The 19,013-nt window shown below is 41.5% G+C and overlaps 1 protein-coding gene across 6 annotated transcripts in view; it reads left to right on the top strand.

The window, feature by feature from the left end:
• The window catches only part of PRKG1 (protein kinase cGMP-dependent 1), a 1,255,886-nt gene that overhangs the window by 1,198,350 nt on the left and 38,523 nt on the right, over positions 1-19,013 (top strand). For all 6 annotated transcript variants that reach the window (XM_047825015.1, XM_047825014.1, XM_047825016.1 and 3 more), the window contains one exon: positions 6,977-7,073. In XM_047825015.1, coding sequence (XP_047680971.1) covers positions 6,977-7,073 — 97 coding nt within the window. The remainder of the gene's footprint in view (positions 1-6,976; positions 7,074-19,013) is intronic.

Raw genomic sequence — 19,013 nt, 5'->3', positions numbered from 1 at the left:
GGTATAAATATGCCTTGATGTGAGACTCTCACAAGGGTTCTAGGCCTACTTCTGCTGTTTAATTACTGACACCAACTATTTATCAACCACTGGTCCACCCCCTGGCAAATAGAAGTAAAAAATATTTGTTATCCCATCTCCACAGAGAATCGAGGAGGATAAATTAAATGAGAGAAATTTAGAGTCCTTGCAAGAAAGCCTCAATAGAGACTATTTGCATTACTATCATTCTTCTTATGCAGCAGATATGAGCAATGCAATTTTCCTGTGTATTCCTGTTGGCTGTATCTCCTCAAGGAAATGTGTTTGAAAAATAAGTGGAACTATTTAAGGACCAGAGTACATAAAGAAAAAAAAAAGTCTGTGTTCCTGAAAACCACAATTTTTGAAGAAATCTAGAGAGCAAACTAATGTTATCTCAGATTCCCTGAAGACGAGATTACACTTTCTGGAGAAAATTGACATAATGAAATACTTGATATTCATTAAATTACTTTTAAATTTGTTAGTTCTTTTAAGTTTTTGCCTCTACCGCTGACGGAATAGACTCTACCAGCAACCTTACCTATATGCCTTACGGCCACATGCATGAGAAAACACCCCTTTTGTTTAGAATTTTGGGAATAGGGTTTCTTATGTTGACAGGGATTCTTGTAAAATGGTTATTTGAAAAACATGATTCTTTCAACAAGAAATAACTCCCTGTTCAAACCTGAAGCTATAAAATGGCCCGGTCTGTTTTCTAATGAAGTCAAAACATGGCAATATATATTTATTATTGGAATATATTTTCCATTTTTAAAGTTTAGTTTATCAAGGAGACTTTTAGTAAAGAATTGAATTAATAAGAGATGATTGGTGGCTTGATTATAGATTTAAGAAAGACTATTCATTTTTTATTTGGGTGGCTAAGCTTATTTAACTCCAAACATTTGAGAATCCGGGGAATAAGGACAGGTACCTACTAACTGTTTTTACATATACAAATATAGCACTATAGTACAAGCTCAAACCATGTTTATTTTAAATGTGCAATGTACGGGGCGCCTGGGTGGCTCGGTCAGTTAAGCATCTGACTTCGGCTCAGGTCATGATCTCGCAGTCCGTGAGTTTGAGCCCCGCGTGTGTGCTGACCGCTCAGAGCCTGGAGCCTGTTTCAGATTCTGTGTCTCCCTCTCTCTCTGCCCCTCCCCTGTTCATGGTCTGTCTCTCTCTGTCTCAAAAATAAATAAATGTTAAAAAAAATTTAAATGTGCAATGTTTTTCGTCCAGTTTCCAATTCCACTTTCTCTCTATAAAGTGACTTTTCTGGCTGAATTTCTATTTATTTTATCAGACCTATAAATTAGTGAACCAAGCTTTCTGAAATCAGGAACTATTTCTGCATAAATTCTGCACACCAAATTAAGTGTTTATTGAGTAGACGACCAGCATCATATCTTGGTTATATCACAGACCAGGTATACTTTTGTGCTTAAGGCTCACTTTCTGAAAGTTCTTCTCTTATCTGAAACCTTCTTAAGAGGGTTTTAATTATTTCTGTAGGTATTTATAGATTGCAATGCTCTTGGATCACATAAATCTTTTTTAAAAATGATTCCTAGGCGTTTATCTGGACATTTAAGTAAAGATTCGGACACACTATAAAATTCACTCTTATTAAGTGTATATTGGGTGATACTCCTAAAAAGGCCTAAGTGTTGAAGAAATCAGGTCTTGGAAGTACAAAGTCATTGGCAGAGCTGGAACCACAAGTCGTTAACTTTTGTCGGTATGCCGGATGCTCTCCTGTTATTTTAAAGGCGAAGTAGACACTGTCTGATTGAATCTCATCTTACCTAGTGAAGTTATGGAATGAGAAATGTAGTCCTAGGTGAGAGTCTGGGTGTTTACTGAAACATTTCATTTTTATAGATTTCCCAAGATGTAAGAAAATGAAACTCAACAAGAAACAAAATATACCCAATAGCCGTTGAGCTCAGGCAAAGCCTCGGTAACTAATTTGCATGTGGACTCGAAGATGCCAAGACTTTCTTTGTTTTTTCTTGGAGACTCTTAGAGCAGACTTCTGAAGCAATGTGGGTTATAGATGAGTGGAGCTAAGGCAGAGAGGGCCACATTAGCCTTTTGTTCTGCAGGCTCTTAATTACTGGCTTTTGTAACCCATCCAGAACTATTGTTAAGTTCCTTTGAATCCTAGAGGCTTACTTTAAAAATGCACATAATATTGTCTGCTGAGCTATTACTGTTGTTCTAATAACAAGATGATGACAAAATTTTAAATTCCATACATTTTTGTACTGGGTAGAATCCTCATACATGGTTTCTGAGAGAGAGAGAGAGAGAGAGAGAGAGAGAGAGGGAGGGAGAGAGAGGGAGGAGAGAAGGAGGGAGATTGATTTACTTCTTCATAACGATAGTCCATCATAAGGTGTAGAACCCAATTCTGTTATTTTGAGATGATGACAGGATTGATTCATGAATATAAGGCAACGATAGAAAAACAAATGTGGTAAATGCTGGGGGACACTGGATTCTTACTCCATGGCTTTGTGGAAGCTGGTAATACCAGAAGAGACGGAGAAATGAAGATGGTTATTGTCTATTTCCTAAGGAAAGTGAACATAATATCATAAAGGTATGTAGCTTTATATATAGAGAGAGAGGTTGAGATTCTTCTCGGACCGTTCTGTTTCTAGACTGTGCTTCTGTGCCTTGGTCTCATCATTTTTACACCTGCTGCTTTACATTTTCATTGTTTTTGGAACTTCTTGGTGTATAGGTAGAAATGAAAAGAAGAGGTGAACATGTAGACAACTGTGTCCCTCGTTATCAGTTCTTTTTTTTTAAGAAAAAGTTTAGTATTTCACCATTTAAAGAGTACCCTGTACAGATTAGCAGTTGTGAATTCTAATCACCCAGAGCCCCAGCTAAATAACATGGTCAGGACTGTTTGAGAAATGATACGTTATCTCTGTCTCCTTCACCCAACACAACTTATTGTATATACAATTCATTGTATAGTTTTTTTGTGTCGTAGGGTTTTGTAAGCTCCCTGACACATGCAAAAAAGACATGTCGCTATTTGCACTTTTCTGAGAAGAGAACCCATAGATTTCACCCCGTACTAAAATAATGCTAACAATCTCCTTTTGAAAAATTAGTATCTCAACCTGAGTTGAGAACCATTAGAAAAGAGACTTCGTACACCTTTGTAGATTTTAAGCAACTAAACGTGGAGAACTTTGTGTCTTACTGATATGAATTTCCCCCTAGCATCTGGCCGTTGTCCCTTTCATAAGCACTACGGCACAGATGAATTTTAGAATTGCACAGGGGTGCCTGGGTGGCTCAGTCGGTTGAGCGACTGACTTCAGCTCAGGTCATGATCTCACAGTTTGTGAGTTCGAGCCCCACGTCGGGCTCTGTGCTGACAGCTAGGAACCTGGAGCCTGCTTCAGATTCTGTGTCTCCCTCTCTCTCTGCCCCTTCCCCACTCCTGCTCTGTCTCTCTCTCTGTCTCAGAGATAAAGATTTAAAAAAAATTGTTTTTAATGATTAAAAAAAAATGAATTGCACAAAGCTTGGCCTTGTTCCTTGGACCTGTATCTCATTAAGAACTTGGGTTCTACGCCGACTTCCTTCAGGCAAAAGAAGTTTAGTTAATAGAACGACAACCATTGATTTAACCAATTTAGTCTCCTTTCCCACTCAAACTTTTACCAATTCATTAACAAGCAGAACAGAGTTGATGGTTTCAAATTATCTTCAAATAATCTCTGAGTAAAAAGAAAGAATGAAAATGTCTCTCCAAGTTATGAGCAAGAGTTGTTGCCTGAAGAAGCTAAGTCATCTGTAGTTTAACTTTCTTATACGGGTTCCTTCTAGTGGTGATTTCCACATTAAAAAAGAAGTTACTAATCCAAAAAGTTATTCAAAAAAGAAAAGTAGACAGGGTCTCTGTGATGCAGATGTAACTCTTGTCCATAAAGAGTAATCTGAATGAAAAATAAATACATATAGAATATTAAGCAACTAATATTCCCTTGGTGGGAAAGAAAAAAAAAAACACTGTGATGGCATTCCCACTTTGTTTGGCCTCCCTGAGAATCAGAACCTGGCATGAATAGAATGGAATAGAACATCAGGAGTATATTATCCAAAGGCCCCTCAAAATGTATCTCACCAACCACCAGATAAAATCACCCTACTAGGTAGTATTTTAACAAGTCACCAAGCAATATTGGCAAAGTAATTAGCAAAGGTGAACAAAGTATGATGACAGTGACAGTGTTACCAATCTCTTTTCATTAAAACATGAAATATTTTATGTAATCGTAATTGTGCTTACAGTGTGTGGAACAGTGTATGTTTAAGTGGATTGTGATGGCTACAGAGAAAATATCTACTATTTAACATGAGATGTAATTCGTCCATCCCATTAATGAAAATACCATCCGTAATTAATCAAATAGTAAGCATAAAGTCAAGAGGATTTTGCTGTAGAAATTTCAACACAAAATAGCCACCTTATGACTTCTGCATTCTCTGTGTGTGTGTGTGTGTGTGTGTGTGTGTGTGTTTTAGCAACATTGCCTTTTTTTTTTCAAGCTGTGTTAGCCATTACAGAACTAGTGGTCATTTCAAAGGGTCTAGGATCCAAGGGCAGGAGGCCAGACCACGTTGTGAGAGGCCCCAACACTCTTGGCACGAACGCATCCCCCTGAGACTCATCAGGCAGCCACTGATGTCCCAGGACCATTTTAACCCACCCCAAAATGATTCTATGGTTTCTGCAGTTCCTGAGGCTTCTCGGTTGGACCTATAGCCCTCTACCCTTGCTGTGAATCAGAATCGCTGAGGGAGCTTTAAAAAAATACAGATATTTGGGTCCTGTTTGCAAAGATTTCGGAATCACTCGGTGTGTGGTGGGACTCAGATGAAATGGTTCCTGACGGATGCCCAGGAGGTTCCAACAAAGGGCTGAAGGTCACATGCGTAGATGTGTCACCAGCCTAACTTTACGGAGCCCAAGTGTAAGAATCCAAAAGTATCTTCAGGAGCTGTGAGAACACCACACTGTAAATATATAAAATGTTATCAAAATAGCCTGAGTTTACCCTCTTCATATCTGAGTTTCTCAATCCAGCAGGCACATAGGATATTATTCAAAAACAGTCTCCTTAAGAATCTGACTACAGGGGCACCTGGGTGGCGCAGTCGGTTAAGCGTCCGACTTCAGCCAGGTCACGATCTCGTGGTCCGTGAGTTCGAGCCCCGCGTCAGGCTCTGGGCTGATGGCTCAGAGCCTGGAGCCTGTTTCCAACTCTGTGTCTCCCTCTCTCTCTGCCCCTCCCCCGTTCATGCTCTGTCTCTCTCTGTCCCAAAAAAAAAAAAAAAAGTTGAAGAAAAAAAAAATTAAAAAAAAAAAAAAAAGAATCTGACTATCTAGCCTGCCAGGAAATGCTTGACCACATAGAAACTGTCACAGGGTCTGATCCCAACAGATGTCCTTGGAAAGCACCTGTTGAAGTGAACTCTGCCCTTTAAATGGGATGGAGTTTTAATTTTCCAGAAGTAGTGGGCCCGTTGGAATGCTAGAAATGCCCATTTGCTGCTTATGTCCATTCTAGTAAACCACCTCCTGAACTGCGAAGCTAATCTCCTGGTTGTGTCGGTAATGAGAGAAGTCTACGGATGCCCTCAGGATTGGCCAGCTGCCTCGTCCATAGGGGTTTGTTAGAGGGAGCTGAGTTCATGGAACCAGCCAGTCATGAAAACCAGGTTGTCTCGAGAGTCTGTCAAGAATTGTTCGAATCTGGGACTGTGGTGGTAGATTGGAGAACGTTAAAATGTCACCTAGAAACCTCACCTTCCTCCCAAGTGGAGAGTCTAATGTGTGTTCGATTACAAGGGAGGAGCTAAAGTGTTACACGGCTTAATGCCAAACACGCCTTCGGGTGGCTGTGTCCAAAACCTGACAGAAACGAGCAGTGCCCGTGTCCCCGTCTCAAAGGTATATCATCATGTCTATCTATAGCGTGGACCGAGCCAGGGACCGCCTGGCCGAAGGTCACGGGTTACGCATAGCTGTGCAAATACTTGATTACTGAGACAGCTGTATCACTCCCTGACCTGACATCAGTGAGACATTAGTGACATGACTGTTATGCCTTCCTGCCCTTTCTAAAAATAGTAGGGCCTTTGACAAGAAGATATTTTGAGCGTCTCGTCAGGGGAAGCCTATCCTGGCCGCTCGCATGGGTCAGATCGGCACGGGGCACAGTTAGACTTTGGGAGCACAGCCCTCACTTCTCCTAAAGATAAAGGCCCTGGGACTCCCGGCTCAGAAGCTGTGGGTACACAGAAACGGAGGAGGACACTTTTTAGGAATGTGAATGGGCTTCCGAAACCCTCCGTTTCGGACATTCGCACCCCCGTCCTCAGCTTTTCGGATCTGTTTTCATAAACCCCGGCTGTGATGTCGCTCCAGGGACCTCGGTGATCTTGCCGCTTTCAGTGGATACTAACAGGAGCCACTGGCAGCCTGTGGATAAGGGCGACTAATGAGAAACTGCCGTCCCCCAGCGGGACGGCCAAAACCAAACCCAGCAAAACCAAAAATCCCCAAGCAAAACCAAAAAAGAACCGCCCCAGCCATCCGTGCTCACAGGAAGACACGCAGGAAAGCACTGCGATGTGACTCTGGTCTGGTAACTGGATTTATCGGTCACATGACTGGCAGGCACCAGGTACCTGGTCCCATTCTCCTCTGACCCACAAGTGCAAATCTTGGTTATTCTACACCACTGGGACCAAAACATTATGATGGTGAGGACACAGAGACTCTAAAAGCAAAGATGGAATCTGAGCAGGTAAACCCTGTGCCACAGGCCTGTCATCCCGGGGCGGTCGTGTGTGGTTCTCGTGTTTGCACCTCTAAGAAATTTCCGTTTTTTCGCATCAAAAAATCCAGATACGAAGCCGAAGCCGCTTTCTTCGCCAACCTGAAGCTGTCTGACTTCAACATCATCGACACCCTTGGAGTCGGGGGCTTCGGACGAGTGGAGCTGGTAGGTGACTCTTCTTTACGTGCTCTTGAGAGCCCCTCTCCCTCCTGTATCTGTGCTCCTCGAGTAAGACCTCTCTCTGCTCTGCTCTCTCCTCGTTAAGTATGATCGTTCCCGAATCGCGACCATATGCTTTCGTGTCAGTCCGTCCGAGTAGGCAGCAGTTACCGTGAGCTGTATGTGATGTAGACTAGCAGTGAAATCATCAATCCACTTCTTTAGAAAATCGTCTTCCTAGGAAATGAGAGGTAAACACGTTAACATAACGAGGAGCCATAAAGTGCTTTCTATTCAGCTGATACTCTCTGGCCTCTACTTCCTTAGTTCTGAACGGGGCTCACCAACTTAGTCATGTGCCCTAACACATGTACACACACACACATATATACGTATATATATAGATATATACATAACACATGTGTATATGTCTCATTTCCTTTATGTATATTTAAATTTACATTTTAATTATTGTAGCTAGGGTGCATGATTAAGTGAGTGAGCACTGTTTGGAACTAAGGAAGGAAATAAATGAGTCAAATCTATTTATCCTCTATTTATCATCTATCTGATTAAAGATCTTTACCAGTGCTTTAAGACTTTAAAAATCACATAAATGATGTAGTAATTCTGTGATTCTGGATTTGCAAGCACCTAGTCAGGTTATAGGGACTGTGTTTTATATAATCATATTAGATAACACGGTTTGAATATTTCACACCTATTCATGTCATACAGGTAAGTGTTAGGGTGATGAGGACACGTTGGTGCAAGGTTATTCGTTAAACACATTGCGTGAATGTGGCGTGAACCAAATGAAAGCGTACTCTGTTGTGCCTTTGAAATACGCATTTAAGAACTGATGTATTACAACATAAACTGGAAAAAAAATGTATTCTGGTGACTGAGTTGCTGCATTCCAAGACTGTGTGGGTAGAAACCCTATTTGGGGGGCAGATTCATTTTCACCTCCCTGCTGCATGGAGGCGTCCCTGATACCAGAAACCAGTACAGTATGTTAGGAACTCCCTGTAGAGTGCAGTAAACAGTTCCTGTTGCCATCAGGGGACTAGAAATCCCCTTCCATCAAAGTAGACTGAGCCAGCGCTGTCTCCGTTGTTTGTCCGTTTGTGCCGTAGTTAGGATTTCTGGCTTTGACAGGCAGGAAAAAATGGTATTTACCTAAACATTAGACAAGACAACTTTGGAGCCATAATGTGTTTCATTGAACTTGCGCTATGCTTCCGTTAACACTGGTTGGAGACACCATAGTTATACGGCTTCTGATTTGACTGCTGATTCATAGTGAGATTTTAGGTTACAGGAATACAAATTAAGGGCCCGGGAAAACTTGTTTTTCTGAATTCTGCCAGTTAATGCGGTCTTAGTTTTCTTTTTTCAAGAACTTTGATTTTGTGACAAAATATAACTGTTCGTAGAGCTGGTGAAGATTTATTACCGGTGTTGTATTTTACTGGGGGTGTTGGGACGTATAAACAGGTCAGGAGGTAGAGCTCCCTGCCAGGAAGAGCTTATGGTCTGGTGTGTTTATTTACTGAGCTGTCCATGTCTCAACCCCTTTCTGAATGAGGCACTATAAAGGACAGAATTCCTAGAGTTTGATTTTCTGACTTGTAGTTTCTTAAATATATTTTTTCAAAGACCGTGGACAATTTGTTGTTTTCGTTAACATTTACATTACAAATGTGTGGCCTCCTGGAGGTCTGAGAATTTCAAGTTGGGGACCTTAAGTTACCGGTGAGATATTTTAGGAAATATAGGAGTTTACTTAGGATGTTTGAAATACTGAAAATTGTTCATAGACACTGAAACCCACTTTATGCTAAATAATTAAATGCCAAGCTGACAGTAGAAAACCTCTAGAAAGCTCCGTCAAAAATGTTTGAGGAAGCACAACTAACCAGAAAATTAGAGAAGGTGTACACACACACACACACACACACACACACACACACACTAACTATGTATCCCAGGAGAGACAGTCAAGTGTAGTTCAGTCTAATTTTCTTCTTCTCCTGGATAATTACATTTTACTCTTCTACACAGATGTTTATAGGCTAATGAACACCATAACCTGAGGAATTAATTTGAGTTGGAGCCCAGTTTATAAAAACATTAGATATGCCCGTAAATGATAAATCCCTAATAGGCCCTGAGGCACAACCACATATATTAGAAAAGAGGCACATGTTTTTAACCTCTGAAGTGACATGACGATCTTGTGTCATTTGCACTTCCCCCAAAAAATACCGTAGGAGTATCTGAATACCCCGACTGTCTTGACTGTTCAGTGTGGCCTGGCCATGCAGGTGATCCCTGTTGCCCTATCATCCGCTGCCTCCTCCCTGCCTGGTAATACTAGTTATTGTGTGTGGAACGTATTCTTCGCTGTGATTTTTCATTTTTTACACGTATTCAGTGAAGCCAGAATTTGAGGGGTGTGGCCTCAACACTCTGACTGTAATTACACGTACTGTGGTCCTAGCATGTGGTGAATCACCGTGAACCATGGCTCAGGAGACAGTAGTGAATCTTCCGAGCAGTACTCACACCATTCATAGTTCAGAGGAGGAGAAGGCAGAGCTCAGTTCTGTTGTGATGATAGAACTCTCCACTCTCTCCTGAGAATGACGTATGCAAGAATATTCTATCACTCTCATAGAGCAAAAAGGGTAAGCGATAGCACCTTCACATGGATTCATGTCACGTACGTATGTGCTCAGTACTGTACCAAGTGTATAAAGTGGATATCTTGAACCTACCAATCCTTAGTTCAGCAATGATGTTGATCAGGTAAATAACAAGATAAGAAATATACCACATTACACTTTAATTGCATAATAATATTTTTAAAAATTTTCCCAGGTATAGATTATAAGAATGTAAACTCTTAGGTTGAGTGTAAAGAATTAAATTTGAGTTTTTGAACGCCATTTCCCGGTAGAACCAAGTTAGGAGTTTTCTTATTTGACAGACGGATTAGGTTTGTGTTATTTTGCATAGTGACGCCCTTCAGAGCCTTCTTAGCATTTCTTAATTTTTATTATTTACATCAATTTAGGTGAATTCAGATGCAGGAGGATATTTCAGGCAGGAGAATTGCTAAATAGTTTACTGCCAATGTTTGTAGAGGAGAACGTAATTTTGCCACAAAACAGAACTCAGCTATTTGTTCGGTGATGAGGTCAGAAGCTTGAAGAAACTGTCTTACATGCATGAGAATTCTGCTCTAAAGCTATTAAGTCTATTTCATAAATACCTTTAGCATAACCGATTTTAATGAGTTGAATATCAGACGTGTCCCGTTCACAGCTATTACCTTTGGGAAGCCATCCATACTGCTTTCCTTTCTGTTACCTGGCAGAAACCACATTTTCTGACCGTTTTTTTTTTATTTTGAAGAATGGGCCTTCTCATTTGTTCAGTGCTGCCTGTTTATCTTCCAGAGGACCACATTCCATTTATAAGTACTTTCAGCAAAAGAACCCTGCTTTTTTATAGATGATTTACTCATTAAAGCAGGAAGCTCTCTGCTGGAAGATACCTTGGTAATCCTCTTAATTTACCAGGCATGACTGCAAAACAAGGAGAATGATTTTACAATCACAAATGAAAATTAGTCCTGTTGCTCTATGGTCACGTTCCTGATTTCCTCTACTTTTCCTCTTGTCAGAGGGCTGCTGGCTTTTCAGAATAGATTTGCACAAATCGCATTTTGGAACCTGGCCATGCTGATGTGGTTGCCCTGGATAGTAGATATTTAATCTTTGTATGCAGCAATCCAGAGCCTCCAAAAGTGGAGAAAATGGACGCAGACATGGAAGATGTAATCTCCGTCTTCTTGGATTGTTTTCTGTCTATATCATTTATTCCATATTTATGCAGCGGGTTGTCTGCTGGGACATATACAGTGTGAGGTAAAATAGCCATTGCCTCTAGGGACTCCGTTTCCTGGGAAGGACAGGCATGGAAGTGAATAAATAATCCAATAATCAAGGTATGGAGCAGCCTGTGGTTGGTGCTTGGGAGAGCAAGACACCTTGGAGGAAGTGGCATTTGTAAGACAGGAGAGTTAGCGCCTCTACGTGAAGACCCTGAAGCTTTCCAGTACCCTCTTATAAAATGCAACAACTGCAGGGTAGTTGATCGACAAACTGGTATTAGTGATGTTTTTTTAACGAATATTACTTCCTTACTAAAGTAAGCCTTTCGTTTGAACGCTGCTTTGTGATCTTCAAATTGGCCCACATCCAGTATATAATTTTACCTTTATGGGGCATGATCTGCTTTTACCAGAAGGAAGTCAGGATTAATGCATAGAAGGAGCCTAGGACCCCGCAGTCAGTGAAAGGGCTGCTGTTACGGCCCAGAACTACCTATTTGGTTTTTAACCTGAGGTTTTTTTCTGTCCTTCTGGCTTCTCAATTATAACACCAACAGCAGCCACCGCAATGCGATTGAACCAATGTTGTCACGTATCCACCTTCGTTTTAAAAAGAAGAAAGATGGGGGTGCCTGGGTGGCGCAGTCGGTTAAGCGTCCGACTTCAGCCAGGTCACGATCTCGCGGTCCGTGAGTTCGAGCCCCGCGTCGGGCTCTGGGCTGATGGCTCAGAGCCTGGAGCCTGTTTCTGATTCTGTGTCTCCCTCTCTCTCTGCCCCTCCCCCGTTCATGCTCTATCTCTCTCTGTCCCAAAAATAAATAAACGTTGAAAAAAAAAATTTTTTTAAATAAATAAATAAAAAAAAGAAGAAAGATGTCTTCTTGAATTCTAGAACCTGTAATAGACATAAATGTGGAACAGACGCTGTGATCACCCACTGTTCACATCTGCTTCTGTCAAACCTTCAGAGGCTCTTCCTTCTCCGAATCTTTTGCTGTTCTTACTTCAGCGGTTAAAATGTCTCTGCAGAAACAATGGCGACGACAAAATCAGACATTATAATGTAGTAGCAAAAGCTAGAGCTCCGGAATCAGACCTTCTGGATTCAGATTTTAGCAGCTGTGTATGCTCTGTCATTTGCTCAGGAGTCACTAGCTTCCGAGCCTCAGTTTCCCCATCTCCAAAGTGAGGATAATAGTAGGGTTTGAGCCACCCAAGGTCACAAAGACTAAACGAGTTAACGCCCCCACATAGCGTCGCACATCCTAGGTCAGTAAGTGGTGCGATGTTACTGCTGTTAGATCATTATTAAAATATGCTAATGATAGCTATTTATCATTCCCAGCTATACCCACAGGAAGAGAAGGGAAGGGAATAATTTTACTCTTTTTTCCTCCCTTGCTCTGCCGAGTCCTGACAGTACAAACGTTTCTCAGCCATAAGAAAGAGCCTGAGGTCTTCAAATGACCCCAGTAATAGTGTCTATCAAATCCCGCCCCCCCCTCCCCCCAGCCGCAAATGCTCCTTACTTTGGGACTGGTCATGAGTGGAGGCGGGACACGATTTCCAGTCTTGCTCACGCTGAGCCTTCACGTGCCGCAAGTCTCTTGCGCTTATCTGTCTTCTCGGTTGTAAAGGGCCAGCTCTTAACCTCTCGATGGGAAATAGTTTCAGGTGCAGTCCGCTGAATCCTATCCAGTGTCTCCGCAGCCTTCTTAAACCACGGAACCCTGACCGGGCCTTATGGGGGCCTGGCTCTTGCCAAGTGGACCACACAGGTCACCTCTCCTCTGTTCTGTGACCCAGCACAGGAGGGGGCAATGTGGCAGAAGTCACAGGCCACGCCCACACAGGTCACAGGGCCATAAGGATCCGTGGCACTCTTGTGTCCTTTGTGCCAGCTGCGTGGCTCCGGGCCAGGCCTGGAGGGCTGTGTCCACCAAGGCAAAACGAACGGATGATTAAGCAAGAAATTAGGCAATAAATCCATTGCTCTGTCAGCAGAGTTCTGTTTCATCGTTACGAAAGGCGAACAGCTTAACTCCAAAGGGAAACCCCACGTAAGACGAAAACATTTCGAGAGCTTTCTGACTGCCAAGCCACACGGCAGTGAAATAGAATAGCTGTGGGATCGCCGGGTGGCATTGCCACTTGTGGCCACGGTGATTTAGTGCGGAGGATGCCTGGGGAAACCCTCCTGCCCTCTGTGACCCGAGTGAGCGCAGACTCTCCACTCCTTGACAACTCCCAGCCTGCCTCATTTTAATGCTTTTCCCTCGCCAGTACTCGAGTCGGTTTATTATGAAAGAGGCCCTCCGCATGGTAGATTTATTCTTCAAAAGGATATAAATGGACACACGTGATTTATTGTGATACATAGCAGTGATTTCTAAGAAAGTCATTCGGCTAGCTGATGAAAATCCGATTCGGGAAACACAAATTGAGCAGAACACATACAGTCACAACATAGTGCGTCTCCTAAGATGGCCGACCGCACTCTCACACGTAGCGAAGTCTGTCTCTGGATGCTATGCCAGTCACGTTGTGCATTACTTCCTCTTGTCACTGCAGAATATATTTGATACAAGAGACGTGACACAGGTCGGTCCACCCAATGACTGCGAAGAATCACTTGCTTACGCATCTTTTGAAATGACCGATTTTATATCCCATCTGTAGAAATGAGTATTTCTCATTAAAAGAATGTTGAATCAGGGTCCTGAAGTAAATTAAAATGTCCCTTTCTCCTCCAAAGCTGCGTTTGATTCTAGAAAGATGAATGGAAATCTAGAAGGCAGCAGGCATGTCTTCCCAAGGGTGAAGATATCGGTGATAAGAGAGTATATCCAGAAGTTAACATTTTGGTCACACTTGCCTTTATGTTTTCTGTGACATCCATTTGCTTTCATTTTTTTTTTTAACTTGGTGAATTTATGGGCACATCACAGTCAGCAAAGATTTATCTATTATACAATCCCTAAATATTTTTAGGGGGATAGAGAAATAGCAGAAGTGATTTCTGCCCTTAAGGAATTTCTCCCTTCTCATAAAAAAGAAAGTAAGACTAACGCGTATGAAAAGTAACATATGACATCCTTTAGTATTGTATTAACTTCTAAATTATGCAGAAAGGTTCTCAGTGTTTCAGAAAGTGGGAGACCATTTGGAGCTGATTGCGTAGAAGAGGCCACAAGAAAACAAAGACTGAAGCCGGGGCTTAGGGACTAGGTTGGGCTTTAAGGGAGCAGCTGGGGAAAAGGCCATTCGAGGCAAAGGTTACAACACAGAGGGCCACGTGTCTTCACAGGCCACAGAAGCGAGTGGCAGACTCGCTCAGGGGGTGTGTGAAGGAAGCGGTAAGAGGTGCCCATAGCCCATCAGTGGGGGGGTCGCTGTGTTCTGTTCTGAAAGGAGGTTAGATGTGAAAGCACTGGGCATTTTTTGGGCATGAGGTCAAGTACTGAAAACATATAAAACACAGACTCAGCTCTCAGCTACCACCTGTGAATAAAAGAATACGCTATAACGTGACTCGACAGGCTATTTTTAGGTGGGGCCACTGCCAAAGTAAACATCATCATGTCTCTTCTGAATAAGGTAGTTTGCTTTGTGCCAAGATGTAGTGTGTGTCCCTGACAATTTCACATCAACACTGTCCAAGAGGAATCCCATTCATGAGAAGGAAAAACCCTCCCTTTGTCTATGTTAGTAATGTTGAAAATAGCCAGGCCTTTAAAATGAAATGGTTGATCTTGTTTTGTGGGGAAGAAATAGGAAATAGTCATTCTGCATGTTTCAGTGTAGTTCGTCAACCGTACACATTTAATTTATTGCCAATTCATTCTTGTCCCTCGTCTTAATATCCCCCGTTGTCATTTACATATACAACATTCTAGCTTGAGTATTGAGCTCTGAGATCAGGAGCTTCTGGGGGTCGGATGGCTTGGTTCTTAGCCCCTGACGCCAGCCAGCCTTACAAGTTCATGGTAAGAGCAGAGAGACCATCAAGACCCAAAAGGAATCAAAATAAGCTCAACCAAAGGGAGCCACTGTGTGACCGTGGCTCCAATTCTACCTCCATTTGGACAGAGCAGTTTAAATGTTTAATGGGACTGGTTTCCCTAAATTAAGTTAGCATGAGCAAAAAAATACTAAATACATGTCGAACTGGCTTAACTACATTTGAAATGTATTATATTTATGCAAAATCTTGTGAAAAGTTTCAAGTGTAAAAACGAGGAAGGAGTCACCCTATTTATTTAATACCAGAAAGGGTGAAGTTCAAGTATAACATCTATCAAGATATGAAGATCCAATTATAAACCTTCTGATAAAGACTCTTCCAGTATGTAACAGAAACATTATGACATTACTTATGCCCTGTGTCTCAAAAGTATGACGAGAACACAAACATTTTCATGAATTAAGCTGATCACATCTCAGAGAATTGAATTTTGCAATATGTGATTCTGTTTCATATCCACTCATTTTAAAGCTTCACAGAGTCAATAAAGGAAAGAAATTGAAGTGTCAACTTGTGAGTTTCAGCTCCATCTATGTGAAATCTGAGGTTATAAGTGTGCTTTAAGTATCAGAGTAAGTTGAATTATGTGACATATTTTAGTGATCAATTTAGAAACGTGTAGGCAAGTTTGAAAACTTGCAGCACTACTCAATATATATGCATGAGATTAGGCACAGATATGAAATATTGGTTGGGGAGAGAAAATATTTGATAATTTGATGAGGGAAAGTAATTTTTTTTTTTTGCTCATCTCTCTACCCACCTCCCCTCTGGCAGCCAATTCGTTCTCTGTATTTAAGAGTCTGTGTTGCTATTGTTGTTTGCTTGTTTTCATTCTTAGATTTGAGTTTAATCATATGGTATTTGTCTTTCTCTGACTTATTTCATTTAGCATAATGCACCCTAGGTTCACTCATGGTGTAGTAAATAACAAGATCCCATTCTTTTCTATGGCTGAGTAATATTCCTGTGTGTGCGTGTGTGTGCACGCGCGAGCATCTATACACACGCCACATCCTCTTTATCCATTCCTCTGTCGATGAACGCTTGGGCTGCTTCCATATCTTGGCTCTTGTAAGTAATGCCACAATAAACATAGGGGTGCATGTATCTTTTTGAAGAAGTGTTTCTGTGCACTTTGGGTAAATACCCAGTAGTGGAACTCTTTGTTGGATTATATATCTGTTTTTAATCTTTTGAGGGACCGCCATACTGTTTTCCACAGTGGCTGTACCAATTTGCATTCCCACCAACAGCGCGTGAGGGTTCCTTTTTCCCTACATCCTCACCAACACCTGTGGTTTCCCATTTGTGATACCAGCCATTCTGACAGGTGGGAGGTGATACCTCACTGTGGTTTTGATTTGTTTTTCCCTGCTGATGAGTGATGTTGGGCATCTTTTCATGTGTCTGTTGGGCACCGTGTGTCTTCTTTTGAAAAACGTTTGAATTCTCTATTTTTTAATCCGACTGTTTGGTTTTCGGTGTTGAGTTGCAGAAGTTCTTTATGTACTTTGGATGTTAACCCTTCACTGGAGATGTCATTTGCAAATATCTTCCCCCATTCAGTAGGTCGCCTTTTTGTTTTGTTCATGGTTTCCTTCGCTGTGCAGAAGCTTTTTATTTTGGTGTAGTGCCAATAGTTTATTTTTGCTTTCGTTTCTCTTGCCTGAGGAACCTACCTAGAAAAATCTTGCTAAGGGTATCGTCCATGAGATTACTGCCCATGTTTACTTTTAAGGGTTTTATGGTTTCTGCTCTCACATTTAGGCCTTTAATCCATTTATTTTTGTGTATGGTGTGAGAAAGTGGCCCACTTTCATTCTTTTGCATGTAGTTGCCCAGTTTTCCCAACACCATTTATTGAAAAAACTGTCTCTTCCCCATTGTATATTCTTGCCTTATTTGTGATAGATTAATCGGCCATATAAGCACAGGTTTGTTTCTAGACTCTGTTCCATTCCATTGATCTATGTGTCTGTTTTTGTGCGCCTGATGAGGGAAAATAATTTAAAGTTTCTCATATCAATTTTAGTAATCACTACAAGATGAAATAAGGTTTATCTTATGCAGGTTCTATACACAAGAGAAAATGGTATATTTTTGTTTATTTTTTTTAACATTTATTTATTTTTGAGAGACAGAGCATGAGCTGAGGAGGGGCACAGAGAGAGGGAGGCACAGAATCTGAAGCGGGCTCCAGGCTCCGAGCTGTCAGCACAGAGCCTGACGCGGGGCTCGAACTTACGAACTGTGAGATCGTGACCTGAGCTGAAGTCGGATGCTTAACCGACTGAGCCACCCAAGCGCCCCATGAGAGGATGGTATATTTGAATTGCACATTTCAGTAAACAGTATTGATTCAATATAGGTAGATTTTTTTTTAGTCCAAATGAATCAGTGTTAATTCCTTAATAAGAGAAATCACAAGTATTCTTTGATTTCCAAGTGACTTCTATAAAATAGTCCAACCATTTGTTCATGTTGTAATTAAAAATAGGAGGTATGATTTTCTTTTCCTGATCTTCCTCTAAACTGAAAGTTAAATGTCTGTTTTGAAAACTGTCTCCTCTGTGAAAATAGTCTTAACTTGGCTTTTGACCAATTTGAATTTAATAATATAAATATATCCTGATATTTCTTCTCATTAGCTGTAGAACTGAATGTTGAGTGTGAAGGCAGAGTACAAACCAAATAGGACTATCGACATGTTTGATGAAGGGTTGAGGTGAACACGAGAAGGAAAATAAAGATGGGGAGAAGAGAGACCCTCTCTTGATCGTCACTCGTGCAAATGGCAGAGGAAAATGTATACATAATATAAGCTCTTTTTTGCCCTGCTCCTTTGGTATGGTATAGAAAATGGTGTAATTGTCTCACTTAGAAGTAAGTTTTACGTGTAAAATCACTTACCATAAAATTGTGTAATGATGTCATGTCTCTGTCCCTCCCGTCTGAAAAGGTCTTTGACTCTGGCATCTGTGTGAACTCATAATCCATCCCTCGCATTCTCTGTGTCCCCTGGCTATGTGTCACACAGGCTGTGACAAGTCCCTTATGCCCTCCTCCCTTGTGCATCCTTTGGAACAAACTTAAGATTCATTCTTAAGTTTGGATGCTAAGAAAAGGACATGCATGATGTTATTGTGCAGAGAGAGAGGTGAGGGATAACTTTTTGAGCATCTAGAACGAAAAGTTTGACCACAGGAATTCTTCTATCTGGATTACTTACAAAGCTCTTTCCTCCCGGTTTAAAAAGAACTGAAAATAAGAGATCATTTTACGCTGGACCACGTAACATGGGTTGTGTGATTCAAAGTGTGCTGTTTTATTTGGAGAAAATATTAGCCATTCCTATTTTGTCACTATCCAGCTATTAAAGTTAGGATGGCCCTGCCCAGATTTCTTTAGGCCTTAGAGCCTGTCTTGATGCTCTTCTTGGGAAAGCCACCGCCATTTTTATCCGGTGCATAGTCTTTGAAAATTAGTAACATGGGGTTGAGAGAACAGAGAAAGAGAAACCACCTCTCAGCCGAAGATGTATGTCCCATAAACTCAAGGTCATGCTTCCAGAGTGAACCAGCATGTTTTCTGAAGCTTACCTTTGTCTTACCTGGGAACTTTCCCCTTTTCCTTTGTCCCAGGCTACTGGCCCATGTTTGTTGGGCTGCTTCCATAAGGTTAATTATAATTAACATCCTTTAAAAATGCATATCCAGGGGCACTTGGGTGGCTTGGTTGAGTGCTCTACTCTTGATCTTGGCTCGGGTCATGATCCCAGGGTCGTGGAATCGAGCCCCACGTGAGGCTCTGTGCTGAGCGTGGAGCCTGCTTGGGATTCTCTCCCTCTACCCCTCTCCCCTGCTGTCTATAAAATACAATAAAAAGTAAAATAAAATAAATGCATATTCATTATGTCAAATTGCAGATGCATAGAGTTTCCCAGCTGGAAAGAGCCCTCGTATTTAATAGAGTTAAGGCCTTTCCTGAGGCCCAGAAGTTACATAATTAATCATAA

The sequence above is a fragment of the Prionailurus viverrinus genome, chromosome D2 (assembly GCF_022837055.1).
Source record: "Prionailurus viverrinus isolate Anna chromosome D2, UM_Priviv_1.0, whole genome shotgun sequence".
Lineage (NCBI taxonomy): Eukaryota > Metazoa > Chordata > Mammalia > Carnivora > Felidae > Prionailurus > Prionailurus viverrinus.
The sequence above is the reverse complement of the archived record's forward strand: the minus strand, read 5'-3'. Positions and strand labels throughout refer to the sequence as shown.